The following is a 15404-nucleotide window of genomic DNA, read 5'->3' on the forward strand; positions in this document are numbered from 1 at the left end:
CTAGGGAGGTACCTGGCTCATAGCAAGAATTCTGTAAGTAGGTGGTGGGACATAAATGAATAAAAGTTCTTTTACCTCTGTTACCTCCAGTTATCAGTAAGTGGCACGGTCAGTTGCATAATAGGCACAGAAGTTTCATACTCAGATCTGGTAGGAAGTTTCACATTCAGTTCTGGTTGGGAGTTGCTAAAATGTTGAGTAGTCTGATGACAGGAGAGAAGTAAGTGTACTGATAGTGTACTGATAGAGAAATGTTTTTGTGGTCCTAAGAAATTCTAAAATTGTTTTCTATGCATCCTTGTTAGTGTTGTAAGCAATTCTTTATAAAGAGACTCTATTAAGAAAGAATCATAGGAACGTCTTCTATGAAGGAACATGACAGTGATTTAACCCTTGATAAATTTTGTAGATGCTGTATTTGTAAAGAACATGATTCATTTCTTTACAATGAGTAATAATATGTGTAAATCATTGTGCATCTAAATAACAATATATATCACTCTTTCAAGTCTTCAGCTTAATTGGGGTAGAAGAGAAAATATAGCTCCTGTTCTGTATTCCAGAAATGAACCTCTGGATAGCATTGCATCAAAGATTTTTACAAGTAAATAATTAATTGGTTTAGAGCAGGCTGACAAATATAATTAATCAATTTATAGTTGAAATATTCAGTATTTCTCTAATTAGTGACAAAGGAATACCTGAAGCTGTGGTCAGATGAAATACTTCCCAGATGAGTTTTAGGATAAAAGGAAATCCAAAATTTTGCATCATATATTTCTTCATTGTCAGTGATCAGAATTTTAAAGGAAAATAGTCTTACAAAACAGAAATTGAGTAAGCAAAATTTAGTAAGTAAAAAAAAAACTTTTTCACTTCGGTAAGTTGTGCTACATATGCTATATATTTTCTTTATTGTTGTTTAAATTGAACCAGTACATACTCTATTGTGTAGTATGCATTATTACACTATGTATTTTACCCATCTAATGTCAAGAAACCTATTTAGTGATGGAGACTTCTATAGAGGAGATGAGAAACTAATCTCAAGAATATCTAAACAGAAGTTTTTGTTTGTTTCAGCTTAAGTTGTAAATAGAAATACAGCTAAAATATATTTTAAGTTGTAATAGCCTATTTTGCAAAATATAACTCATTTCTTGAATTATTTATGAGTGCCTATTAGAAGTCAATGTTTGAAACATATGGAAGTAAATATAAAGGTTTTTTTTATTTTTTATTTTTTATTTTTTATTTCTCCTTCCCCCGTCCCCCGTCATCCCCCCCCCCCAGTTGTCTGCTCTCTGTGTCTATTCACTGTGTGTTCTTCTGTGACTGCTTCTATCCTTGTCGGCGGCACTGGGAATCTGTGTTTCTTTTTGTTGCGGCATCTTGCTGTGTCAGCTCTCCGTGTGCGGACTGCCATTCTTGGGCAGGTTGTACTTCTTTTGTTCTGGGCGGCTCTCCTTACGGGGCGCACTCCTTGCGCGTGGGATTCCCCTCCGCCGGGGACACCCCTGCGTGGCAGGGCACTCCTTGCATGCATCAGCACTGCGCATGGGCCAGCTCCACACAGGTCAAGGAGGCCCAGGGTTTGAACTGCGGACCTCCCATGTGGTAGGCGGACGCCCCATCCTCTGGTCCAAGTCTGCTTCCCATAAAGGTATTTTTAATGTTATATTTTTACAAACCTTATATTTGCTAAAATGTCAGTAAAATGAATATATACTTAGTATGATAAATCTCTTCTGGGGAAATGCAGAAATTTCTTATTTACTAAAGATTTTCCTACTATATCACACTGGTTAAGAAGGATGCAATTATTATTCTCATAAATGTGTTTCTGTGAAATATGCAATATGTGTAATTTAAACGGGTACTTTATTTTGTGCCAGGAGTTTGGCACAATTCCAAATTACTAGTTAAGGTTATGTCTTCTTATTTCTAATATATTTAGATACAGGCTATCTTGGATTGTTAACTTTCTGTGTTCTATGTGATTACCATTTGTTTGGCAATCCTTTTAATTTTGGTAGGATCCCTAAAAGGTTTTTTGTTCACACATAAAATTAATTTTATATCTTCATTTTTCATGGGAAAAATGGACTTTTTATTAGTTGTTTTTTGCTGTGTAACAAGTCACCACATACTTAGTAGTTCAAAACAATGCAAATTTATTATCTCATAGTTTCTGTGGGTAGGGAATCCAGGTGTCAGTGAGTTTGCTGATGAAGTCTTTCAGGGTTGAAATCAAGGTGGCAGCTGGGGTCACAATCTCATCTGAGGCACTGGGTATTCTTCCAGGTTCACCAGTTGTTTGGATAATTCCTTTCCTGTGTTTGTAGAACTGAATTCCCCACTCTCTGTCATTCAAGCAGGGACCATTAACAGCTCTTAGAGTCTGCTTGCCGTTCTGTCACATGATTCTCTCCGTGGCATGTAGTTTGCTTCTTTAAGGCCAGCAGAAGAGTCTCTTTGGCTTTTGATCTTTCTCACCTCTTTGAAGAGCTTACCTGATTAAGTCAGGCCCACCCAAGACAGGCTTCCTTTCAATTAAATCAAAATCATTTGATTGGGGCCTTAATTATATTTGCAAAATCCCTTTTGCTGCATATGATATCATAATATCATATTTACATGTCCTGCTCAAAGGAAGGGCATTATATACCAGGAGGTGAGACTGTTTGTGGCATAGTACGTCTTAGATTTCTGTTTACCACAGACCGATAAGTTTACCAGAACATCAACCATAGATTGGAGATTATGATTATCTTCAAATACTATTGCTTATATATCTTGTTCACCTATTTGGTTTTTGTTGGGTTTCACATTTGCAGACCCATGTTTTGTTTGTACTTATCCAAATTTAGAAGTTGTATTGGAAATAAAATCACTTTGAAATGTCTTTTAAGATTACACTCTGAACTTTTAGACCCTAAAAGCAATAAAAGCTTTCGAAGAATACCACTTGTGATTTATAGTTTACCAATCTGCCTACACTTTTCATTTCAGCATCTGGCTTACATATTTATGCCATGTCAGATAGCTAATGAGAATTTCCAGTGATTCCAAATATAATCTGTTTCCCACTGAGTCTTTTTTTAAGATTGCCTATCTTATATATCCTTCTAGAATTATTCTAAGGTTACAAATTAGTGGCACTATGTGAAAAAAAGATATAGAAGTGACTATTTTACACAGAGTTACATATTATAGTACATGCACATCTGTGCATATAGTGTGTATATCTGTATAGATTTGTCTAAAAATATGTGTATATGTTATTTTTACAGAACAGCTATTACTTGGAAAATACCACATGGATTTTCTTTGATCCTTAAGTAATTTGATAGTGATGTAGTTTAGAACTTAGTGATTTTTACCAAATTGAAAAGTATATAGCATATTGGCCATTATAAAGTTCTGTGAACATAACTAAAATGTAATATATGTGTTTATTTGGAGAAAATTAAAAGCTTATTTTCAAGGAGCTTAGCACTCCTTACATTAGAATGTCGTATTGATCTAAAACTGCTTTTTAAAAACTGTACAATGCCAATAATGGTAATTCAGGTAGCTACAGACAAGTCTGTAAGAGATACAGAGTCTTGACTCCTGTCCCATTACATTAAGTATCTCATTTTCTTTCACTTAGGCTTCTATTGAGATTTTTACTGTCTCATTATTGCTTGTCTGTGTTTTCTTTGTCCATTAAGAAAACCGAAATATCTTTCTGTCTTACTTTTGTCTAATATAATATAACAAGAAGGAATTCATTAAAAAGGCAAGTGTTTCCGTTTACCTTCATGACCTTCCAAACCTTCCTAAAGACTGACTTTCTCATTTTTAAATTTCACTTTCTTATCCTCAGTACTCTGGTACAGTAGAGAAACATCTTAGGTATTTCCAAGTATTTTCTCTTTACCAGTTTTAGTAACATAGAAGCTTATCTTGACAATTATTCATATGGCAGCAATACTGGGATCATTCATTATAGATATTAGATAGATAGGTAGGTAGGTAGATAGATCTTTTATTTTTTGTAAATCCTACGATTCCTTGTTATCTTCAGAAGACAACTTTTTTTTTTTTTGAAAACACATGGTGGCTTTATAGGCATTTATTTTTGTTTGCTAAATAATTTGATTTTGATTTTTTAGGCTTAATTGCTCAGATATTTTTTCCTTTTTTTTGTCTTTATTCATTTTTTAAATATTATATTAAAAAAATATGAGGTCCCCATATACCCCCCACCCCCCTCACCCCACTACTCCCCCCATAGCAACATTCTCCTCCATCATCCTGAGACATTCATTGCATTTGGTGATTACATCGCTCAGCATCGCTGCACCTCATGGTCAATGGTCCACATCATAGCCCACACACTCCCACATTCCATCCAGTGGGCCATGGGAGGACCTACAGAGTCCTGTAATTGTCCCTGCAGCACCACCCAGGACAACTCCAAGTCCCAAAAACGCCCCCACATCTCATCTTTTCCTCCCATTTCCCATACCCAGCAGCCACCATGGTCACTTTCTCCACACCAATGCCACATTTTCTTCGATTACTAATCACAATAGTTCATGAATAGAATATCAGTAAGTCCACTCTAATCCATATTCTGTTCCTCCATACTGTGGACCTTGGATTGGTTGTGTCCACTCCACATCTATGTCAAGAGGGGCCTTAGATCCCACATGGATGCTGGATGCAATCCTCCTGCTTTCAGTTGTAGGCTCTCTTGGCTCCACAGTGTGGTGGTTGACCTTCTTCAACTCCATGTTAGCTGAGTGGGGTAAGTCCAAAAAACCAGAGTGTAGGAGTTAAAGTCTGTTGAGGCTCAGGGCCTGGCTATCATATGGTCAGTCTAGAGATTCAGATTTCCTGCACCAACTACAATTCTGGTAAATAACAGGAAAGGCTTGTGAAAAGAGATCACATCTGAGTCCAGCTCCATCACACAGAAACACCAACTCCAAAGAAGGGCCAACTGACATGGCACTGAACTCCATCTGCCATGACCATAAAACCTGTGGGTCTCTGTAGCCCTCAGAAGAACCAGTACCTGGGGTTGTATCTACTTTATCTGTCTCTGGGACTGTGCTCAGGTGTGCGTAAGGGCAACCCCTCTGATAACCTCCCGACTCTTTTTTACAGACTCATAGCCATATAAACTCATTTGTCCTTTCCATTTCCCCCTTGATTTAGGTCAAAAAGCATTTTTAACTCCTGTTATTATATGTAGACAGAGATATTCTGCTGGTCCGAGTCGACCCTTTTATTCAAGGTCATTTTCTAGTTACAGTATCATCTGGTACTTGGTAGTAATCCCTTGGCACCGGGGAGGCTCATCCCTGGGAGTCATGTCCCATGCTGGGGGGAAGGCAACAAATTTACATGCTGAGTTTGGCTTCGAGACTGGCCACATTTGAGCCAGATTTTTTTTTTGCTTGTTTCATACTTTCTACTCTAAGATGAAATATATTTTTGGCTTCTGATAATAATCCATTTTGACTTTTCAGAATGATTAGATTACATTTGTATTCTACGTTATAATCTAGAAACAGCTGAGCAACAACAGATTTTCCAAGTATTACAGGAAAGGAAAAAGAGTAGTAGAACTTGGATGGTGAATATTTTATCAAAATAGATAAAATGAGGTACTGATGATAACTATTAACATCTCATATCTTCCAGGCCTATTCTACTTAGCACCTTCTTAAATGACTTAAGGTATCTTGAGTTTTTTTTGGAGTGCTAAGAGCAAAAATATATACACTCTGAAAATTAATATTCCACACCAAAGTTCTAATTCATATGTAACTATTTTATATGGACTCCTCCAAATTGTGTACAGCAAATATTTTGTGTAATTATATCTATCAATGCCTTATTATAGAAAGATTAATATGTAGTAGAAGCTATATTGGGGAGTAGATGTGGCTCAAGTGGTTGAGCACTTGCTTCCCACATGGGAGATCCTGGGTTCGGTTCCAGTGCCTCCTAAAAACAAAAAAACAACAAGCAAACAAATGAAAAAACCAACTTGGGAGTCAGTGTCACTCAGTGGTTGAGTGCCGGCTTTCTACATTCGAGGTCCCAGGTTCAATCCCCAGCCCCAGTACCTCAATCAATCAATGCTAATATTTTTAGAAGTACCTGATCCTTTCCATTACCCAGTCACTCAACATTAATTATTGGAAATAACCACTGCAAAATATAGTTTAAAAATGCATTATAAATACTGCCATATTTCTGCCTGAAATTCCTTCTAATGTTAAATGTTTGACCTAATTACAAGTTTGTAACAAAGAACACTAGCTCCCTGTCATCTCATGTGAAGACCATTTATAGTGTTAACTGGACAAATAGAGATCTTTGAGATATAGCTTTGTTTTTATTAACAAGATAAGTGAGGGATAGTGTACCCTAGCAAGTATTTTTTTAAGTGTGAAAATGTGCCAAACAGGCATTTATTGTTTATGTGTTATTTGTAGCTGAAAGTACAGAAACCTAGATTGCATTTTAGAGGTAAGGAGATCTCTAAATGTTGATAATTTGGAGAAATCATCTCCAAACTTTCTGCATTTAAAATAATGAGGAAACTAAGGGCTAGTGAGCCTAATAGCTTGTTCAAGGTCATACAACCAGTTACTGCCAGATCTCATAATCAGTTTTATTATTAAAAAGCGAATATGGGTTGTGTTAGTGACTCATTTAAACATTTAACAACATTTTCAAGCAGGAAATGTTTCCTTATATTTCACATAAATCACTAACTTCCTTTCTTTAGATATTTGGAAGAGATGGAGAACAGCTGGTGCCTGCAGTGCCAATTCTCTTTTAACATCATTATTTCACATTATTTAATTGTCATTTCTCCTATTACTTTTCAAGATTCTCCACAAACCTCCATGGTTGTACACCTGGATTACGCTTTGTTTTTATTTAAATACAGCAGTATTTAAAGCTATATCTTAAAGATGCTTAATATGTGGTTCCCTAAACAGCTAAATAATTTGCAGCGCCCTGTGTGACTACAAGTCTGCGTGGTCATGTCGCTGGCTCTTGTAGTTCCACATGTTTTGTCTGAATATTTTTCTTTTAAAGATTAACATGCAAATCTGTGGGCTTAAAGATTTTGATGTACCATGGAGATTAATTCTTTACATAAAACAAGAAAAGTTTTATTTCTCTGTTAATAAATTTATGCTGGATAATTTCATGGAGGTTCTTCCCAAGATTTCTTAGAAGGAATGCTAGGATTTCAAAATTTAGAAATACGTTGTATATGTTCTACTTGGAAACTGTAGTGCCTCCAATCCAGGACTAAGTGACACAGATGAGTTAAAAAATATGTTACTTAAATATTCATTGTCATCCATATAATTAGATTTGGTCTAAGACATTTAGTTTGTAGGAGGATGACTGGAGATTGAAAAAAAAGTGTGATTTCCCCAAAATTTTGGCGTGAAAGTGTTTTGCAACAGCTAACCTCCTCTCTATTGATAAGAGATCACTTAGATGGCATGGGAATGTTTTTCCAGGTGTACTGAATTTCACCAAAATTTAATGTGGCACTTTCTTTACCTAAAGTGAGTATATAATATAATCTGATATTTGTACATATATTTTATATTTAAATTAGTTAGCCTTTGTTACATCTGATTTTTAAATTTGAATAATGTTCAGTGTTTATATGAATAAACACAGAGATAGAAAATGTTCTTTTAAAATAAAAAATATAGAAAAGACTGTGTACGTATATCTGAGTTAATTTCTTCCAATTCATGAATGTTTAGATACTATATTTTTAGGTATAAAAAAGTTGCAATTCTATTTCAGAATGTAAATATGGGAAAATACCATATCATATCATCTTTATTTTTCACAAAAATCTTTTTAAAAAGCCCAATTGTATTATTTATTGCTTTATTAAAAACTTAAATGATGTATTTCCATTAAACCTAACAATTCATTTTTTTTCACATAAGTATTGAGTTTTAAAATTTCTAGATGCTGGCATAGATTTTTAAAAATTATTTAAAGAATCTATTTAAGGCTTTTGATTTTTCAGAGATTTTTTCAGAAGTTTTGAATACTAATGCTATTTGGCTAAAGAATTAACTTTAAAAGATATGTACTTGTTAGTCTATGACAAATGTTTCTCAACAGTGCAAGGTGGTGGTGGTGGTGGGGTGATGTATGGGAGGCCTGTACGATGATGTGCATGTTTGTTTTGTAAGTTCACAATGATTACTATGTGCTTAATGTTTATGTATGTTCATGTATGAATGATATACTTCAATAAAATTTTGAAAAGGAGATATGTACTTATTCGAATAGGTTTCAGGAGAAGTTTCTTCTTTTGCAATACTTTCACAGTATGAAAGTTCCTCTTTTGTGTTCTAATATCAATTTAACCAGTAGTAAAAAAATTCAAATTTTCATTGCCTTTTTGCTGTTCATCTTCTTTTTAAGAGATAGCCAACAGTGCCACCATCAGATTAGACCAGTCTTTCTCATAACTGTTGGTTCTAAAAATAAATCCCTACACTTGAGGAATGGTTGAAAACCTGCACATGTGTTTAAACACATGCTTTAAAAATATTGAGAGACACTAATGACATGATGAAACTGTCTTTTAATTTATTTTAGGATCAAATCAAATTCATAAAATTATTCTTCAAAGGCTTGTTACCAATTTCTATGCTTACATCTTCCCAAGTAAGTCTATCTAGATAGCATTATGTTGATGTCGGTTTATTGTCAGCATCTTTAATTTGTTGTTGTAAGAGAGCCCCAAAGAAGAATATAAAAGCAGGAAAATACTGTGCATTTTGAGAACAATTTTTTATTAAGCCTCTTCTTTTATATTTGGTTAAATTTTATATTACAGAACTTTAAAAATAAACTGCCAAGTTAATTTGATTATTTCAGAATTTATTTTAAAACATTAAGTTTTTCTTTCATGGTTTGATATTTATATGATATGGTATATTTATTTTTGAATGAAAAGAAACCTGGTCTCCATCTTCCTATTGACATCAAACAGTCCTCTGATATGCTAATCCAGCATTGGGGAGAACACATATACAGACTTTATTTGGACTCATTCCAAATCTGAAATAAAATTTTGTGTAAAGAACTTATTTTGCAATATTGCCCCCTTAGAAGGAAAACTCATGTTGACACAGAATGCAGTTAAAAAAAGACTGAATATTGAAATATGATATGAGAGATTTTCAACATTTTAGAGATAGCCTGGTTTGCTTTTTAATTAGCTGGTCATCTAATTGTTATTTGTTCTTTGAGATATAATGCTACTAATGTAATAGCCACTGAAATTGCTAATAAGTTCATTTCCATAGTAGTATTATAATAAAGGTTAACCTCAGGTTATTAGCTTTTCCTTAAAGATTTACCCTTTAGTGTATTGGACATGTGTAAGGCAGAAAATATATTATTTTGTTAAGTAAGAAATAGAGATATAGCAGATTTCTTGTACTGCTTTTCCTTTCAGCCTGCCCTCAACTGGTCACAGAGATAAAAATTGACAAAAGGTAGTTGTTTCGGAATTGTCTGAAGATAGTTTCTCCCTATTCAATAACAAAAAAATCATAGTAGTTGAACTTATGAAAATAACAAGTTTGAAGATAAAATGTATTAGTGTACATATTTAAATTTTGATATCTATTATAGGTATTTTAAAAAGTTAAAATTATCAGAAAAACTTTAAACTTGTTTAAATGCAATATTACTTAATGTTGGTCATTTATAAATATTAAGTAGGAAACCATTGCATTTTTGTCTTTGATAAATAATATTATGTAATGAAGTCTAATATGAGCTTTGGTCGTCAATGAGTATGTTGGTATAGTCTTCTAGTCAATTTAATGTAGACAAATGGATATAACTGTGCACCTCCAGTTTTGAAATTACTTTAGTGCTTACCTTCTTTTGCATGATGATATACTGCCTCCTAACTAGCTTATGGATAGTCTACCTTTTTACCTAGCCCTCCTGTGATGTTTTTCTTCTATTAAGTTTGGTTTCATTATGTTTAAAGCAAAGATTAAGTTTGGCCCGTAATATGCAATAGAAATATTCATGAAAACTTTTACATAGTTACTTTTCATTTAGTCAATTTTTAATACGTTAAGTGATATTTCAAATGTACCAAGGTGGTTTAATATTCAGTAAAAGAAGTCTATAGTGAAATCTTCCGTCAGGAGAAGAATTTTCTTGTATTGAACTTAATTTTAATTTTCAGATTGCTAGATTTTTTATTCCAGCTTTTCTTAAAATGAAATCTGAAACTTTCCTTTTAGCATAAGAAATTATTTTAGCTAGATGTTAATTTTTTTAAATAGCTGTACTCCACAAAGATGTAGAATTATATGGCCTATGCTGAGTTTAGGTACAGAAGGAAGAAATTTAAGCATTTATTTCAAGCAAAATCCGTGTAATCATTTCAGTACAGAAAATTATATGCCTTTTAGTTGGTGATAGGTCGAGAAAGAGAGGTGTTTTTCTGACTTACAGGTTTTTGCATGTAGGGATCCAGTCTTAAATTTTAGTTATAATTATTGTTTTTAATTTTTTAAAAAGCATTTTAAGAAACAAAAGCGGTTAATTCCCGAAAGAACAGTTTGGAAGTACTTTGTTCAGCTCTGCAGTGCATTGGAACATATGCATTCTCGACGAGTCATGCATAGAGGTAAGTTAAAATCATGAATAACTTTTAATATTGTTTTAAATGATGCATGTTATTAAGGAAATTTAATAGCATATGCCTCCCAATGATTGCATGGTATTATACTTTTTCAGGTAATTTATTTCTAAATTTTAATTTTACTAGAATGATAAACCTTTTATAAAGCCCTCCTTGGTTTTAAGAAAGAAAATTAGTCATTTTTCTGCTTAACTATTCTGAGGACCTTAGTGGTTATGCTAGTAAAGGAAAATATGGTTGCACAAAAACAGTTGAATATACATAAAGAAGTGTTTCTTAAAATGAACAGTGTATTTAATGGTCATTTAGATTTTTAACTTTCAGCATTGTTCCTAATATATTCTTGTTTATCATTCAATGGTTGGGCAGAGTGATTTAAGGTTATATCACTGTGGAGTTAATCCACAGACTTCAGGTTGTAGAAAATTTCAGTACAATTTACTTAAGCAATTGAGATTTCTAAAGTCATCTAGGTAATTATAGACATATTAGTTTTGACTTAATTTTTATTTTATATAAATATGCTAATAAATTAATGCTAATAAATTAATACTGTTTCATTTAAAATTGAAATAAAAAGACATTTATTTTCTGCTTTGATTTCACAAAAGTTTATCTGGAAATGGAAAACATAAAATGCATTGTACATGAAACTCAATAGCAGTCTTCATTGTGCTGCATTGATAATTACCTATCAGAGAACTGAGAACCCAGAAATATTAGGCTGTATCAAAATTATTCTAAATAAAGTAATTGACTGAAAACTCAAACTCACTTTCATTTTTTAAGGTATGTTTTAAATTACACCATGAAAAGTGATTTTTAATATTTTTTAAAATACCTGAACTTACATCATCTTTCATCTGATCTCTTCATTTATTCACAGATATAAAACCAGCTAATGTGTTCATTACAGCCACTGGGGTGGTAAAACTTGGAGATCTTGGGCTTGGCCGGTTTTTCAGCTCCAAAACCACAGCTGCACATTCTTTGGGTATGAGGCACAATATAATTTTGCTGTTATTTTTTTGTATGATTATAAAAATAAGGGTTTTATTAATTTTATGCCAGTTCTTATATTCTAAGTAAAACTACCACAAAATGCATCAGATTCTGAGCAGATACATACAAATCTTTTTATGTGTAAGATTTCCATTTCACATGACAATTGAATACTTCTGTTAACCTGACCTCAGATAAGTACTTGGTAAAAAAACAATGCTGATAAACAAACCTGGTCTTAACTGTTGCGGTGGAGCATTCCTTTTATTGTACATTTAATAAATTAAGAAAATATGATGATTAAACCATATCTTGAGTGAGGACTTCACCTGACTATTTAAAAATACTATAGCAATTTTTAAGTGCTTATTTTTTATAATAAAATACATTATTATGATTACTGCAGAGAACAACCTAAAGATGCTCTATGGGTAATGAGGAAAAACTTCCCCTAAATTATAAAGTATTAAAAAAATCAGTAGTTTAATCATTCTAGAGCAAATAATATAGCAGTGTCCTTTGTACCTAAAATGAAATTGGATGTAGCTATCACACATTATATTAATAAAAGAAAGTTGCCCTGCTTAGCAATGATAGAAATAGCTAGGAAGAAATAAATTTTTAATTGAATAGCTTAAAGGGACTGTTAGAGCTGCTCCTAAAACTTTTCAAGTTATATTTTCTCCTTGTAAATATATGATTTAGACAAAATGGTGACAACAAAAATGAAATAAGAATTAAGGTAAAAATAACTCACCTTTAATTTCATGGAGCCTCATCTGTGCTTATACTTTGTGTCATATTATATGAAAGCCACTGTTTTTAAATATGAAATAAAACACTTTTAAATAGTTTTACATGAATAAGTGAGCTGTGTCAATTAATAAAGAATATATATATAAAATTTCAAGGATAGAAATCTTGATACAGACTTACTTTTGTTCACAAGTTAACCCTAATTTTCACTGTTGGAGAATTATTACCCTTCCATATTCTTATTTTTAAAGCATATTTAAAAACTGCTTGTAAGAGTTGTTTTCAAAAACTGATTAAAAATGTGACCACCTATGAAGTTACTTAGTTTACAGAAAGTGATATAGAACTGTAGGTTTTGTTGTATGTTGATTTATTTTCTGTTTTTGCAGAGGATAAAATCTATAGGGCACAATTTGTCCATGCAGTAAGTTTAAATTTTAGTGAGACTACAAATGAAAGGTCTGTAGTACTCTTTATAGTTCACAAAGAAAAATCAGAATACGTTTATGGTAAGTGAAATCTCTCTTGGAGCCAAATTTCATTTAACTTTGTAAAGGAGATATTTTCAGGAATTTAATTTAAAAAGGTAAAGATATATAGGATTTTATTACCATGTTGATACATTAATGCATTTATACTTCATTTTTTTAATTCAAAATATATTTTGTTTGTTAAAAAAACAAGAAAAGATACTATTTTAGCTTATTTATTCATTAAGAGTGAAAAGCACTTCCAAAATTTTTTTTCTATTTAACAATCTTTATAAGATGGGCAAGTCTGAACTTCTTAATTGCATATTTATTTTGAATATCTTATTTTTATCACTTGATTTCTTGATAACAAATCACATACAATAAACATATAGTTCTGTCATATTTTCTGTAAGCAAAATAAAATTGTGAAGTGCCCATGTCTTCTATCAGTTTTCAGAACTAATCCTTAGAAGCAGTCTTCAAAATTTGCTCTTAAAAGTAAAAATATTTGACTTCCTAAAATGACCATATACATTGTCTCAAAGTATTCCCTCTTGCTTAATCCATAATTACTTAATATGTGGAATAAGAAAATAGTGTCATTTTTTTCCTAATATTATTTTTCTCTAATCTATATCTGTATATTTCCACCAGCATTTTCTTTGTAAAAGACATTATCTGATTATGTCACATACCTCAACAATTAATTGGGCAATCCTTATTGGCTAAAGAATATCGTGCAAGGTCCTTAACTAGTATTCAAAGCCTTCCAGAGTTTGCTCCACTCTTTCCATTAAGAACATTTTCCCACCTCAATCTTCCAGCCATGCTTTTCTTCTTGATTGTTCCAAACCTGAGCATTGCAGGAAGGTTAACTGGATTTGCATTCCCATTCCTCTGTAGTACCTTGCTCAAGCCATTTATTAGTTTTTGTTAGGTTCAGTTCCTAGATTTATAAAAATAGAAGTGTGTGTAATAACCTCCCTATCTTGTCCCCTAACTCCTAATTTAGCCTTTAACCTGATGACCATTACAGGGTTTTCTGAACACAGTAAGATGCTGTATAATTGTTATGTTTCTTATGTTAAGATGATGACAGTGTTGGTGGTAAAGATGCAGATAAAGAAGGGGGGAAGAGGAGAAGGAGTTCTCCATGTGAACCATTATACCATCTATTTATTCTTTTAAAATATCTGAATTAATTCATTGGAAAAATAATTTTAGTATCTATTTTGTACAGTTGCTATTTAGGGGCCAGGAATGTAGGCTGAACAAAACATGCCCTTGACTTCATGGAGCTTATCTTCTGATAGATAGGAAATAGATAATAAAAAAAGTGAATGAAGAAATGAGATGATTTCTTTTAGTAATGTGAGAGAGAGAATGACTGGGAGGGTGGCTACTTTAGAAAAGCAAGGTTGGGAAAGGCCTCACTGAGAAGCTGAGCATTTTGGGGACTTAGAGTTGTCCTAAATGATATTGCAGGGACAGATGCTGGACATTATATATCCTGCCATAACTCACTGAATGTTCTGGGGGAGAGTGTAAACTACAATGTAAACTATAATCCATGCAGTGCAGTATTGCTCAAAAATGTATTCACCAAATGCAATGAATGTGCCACAATGATGAAAGGAGTGGGGGGGATGCGGGGTGGGGTATATGGGAACCTCTTATATATATATTTTTTAGCACTTCAAAAAAAAAATTTCTCTCCCCTTTCCCCTCCTCCCCCCAGTTGTCTGCTCTCTGTGTCCATTCGCTGTGTGTTCTATGACCGCGTTTATCCTTATCAGCGGCACCAGGAATCTGTGTTTCTTTTTTTTTTGTTGTTGTTGTTGCATCATCTTGTGTCAACTCTCCATGTGGGTGGTGCCATTCCTGGGCAGGCTGCACTTTGTTTCACACTGGGCGGCTCTCCTTACGGGGCACACTCCTTGCGCGTGGGGCTCCCCTACGCGGGGGACACCCCTGCGTGGCAGGGGACTCCTTGCGCGCATCAGCACTGCTCATGGGCCAGCTCCACACGGGTCAAGGAGGCCTGGAGTTTGAACCAAGGACCTCCCATGTGGTAGGCAGATGTCCTTTCCATTGTGCCAAGTCAGCTTCCCTCTTATATTTTTTAGTGTAACATTTTTTGTAATCTATGTATCTTTAAAGAAAAGGGATAATTTAATAAAAATAATAAGTAAATGAGATTAGAAGTATGCAAAAGAGCTAGCTATAAAAGGATCTGGGGGAATAGTTGTCCAAAGGGCAGCTTTTACAAAGGTGCAGATGTAGACAAGCTCTGCCTGCTGAAGGTTGGCTGGAACAGAGTAAGGGAAGGGGCAGAACCAGATTTGGGAGGAGTTCAGATTTTAGTGCAAGTGCCATGTCAAGCTTTTCAGAGTTGTAAGGAAGAGAGTTATATGATCTGATCGGAAGGTAGCAGC

The 15404-nt window shown here is 33.5% G+C and overlaps 1 protein-coding gene across 5 annotated transcripts in view; it reads left to right on the forward strand.

Annotated features, from left to right (window-relative positions):
• Positions 1-15404, forward strand: part of NEK7 (NIMA related kinase 7) — a 160717-nt gene that overhangs the window by 109079 nt on the left and 36234 nt on the right. For all 5 annotated transcript variants that reach the window (XM_004476343.4, XM_058274922.1, XM_058274925.2 and 2 more), the window contains 2 exons: positions 10615-10723; positions 11625-11732. In XM_004476343.4, coding sequence (XP_004476400.1) covers positions 10615-10723; positions 11625-11732 — 217 coding nt within the window. The remainder of the gene's footprint in view (positions 1-10614; positions 10724-11624; positions 11733-15404) is intronic.

Source organism: Dasypus novemcinctus, chromosome 13 (genome assembly GCF_030445035.2).
Source record: "Dasypus novemcinctus isolate mDasNov1 chromosome 13, mDasNov1.1.hap2, whole genome shotgun sequence".
NCBI lineage: Eukaryota > Metazoa > Chordata > Mammalia > Cingulata > Dasypodidae > Dasypus > Dasypus novemcinctus.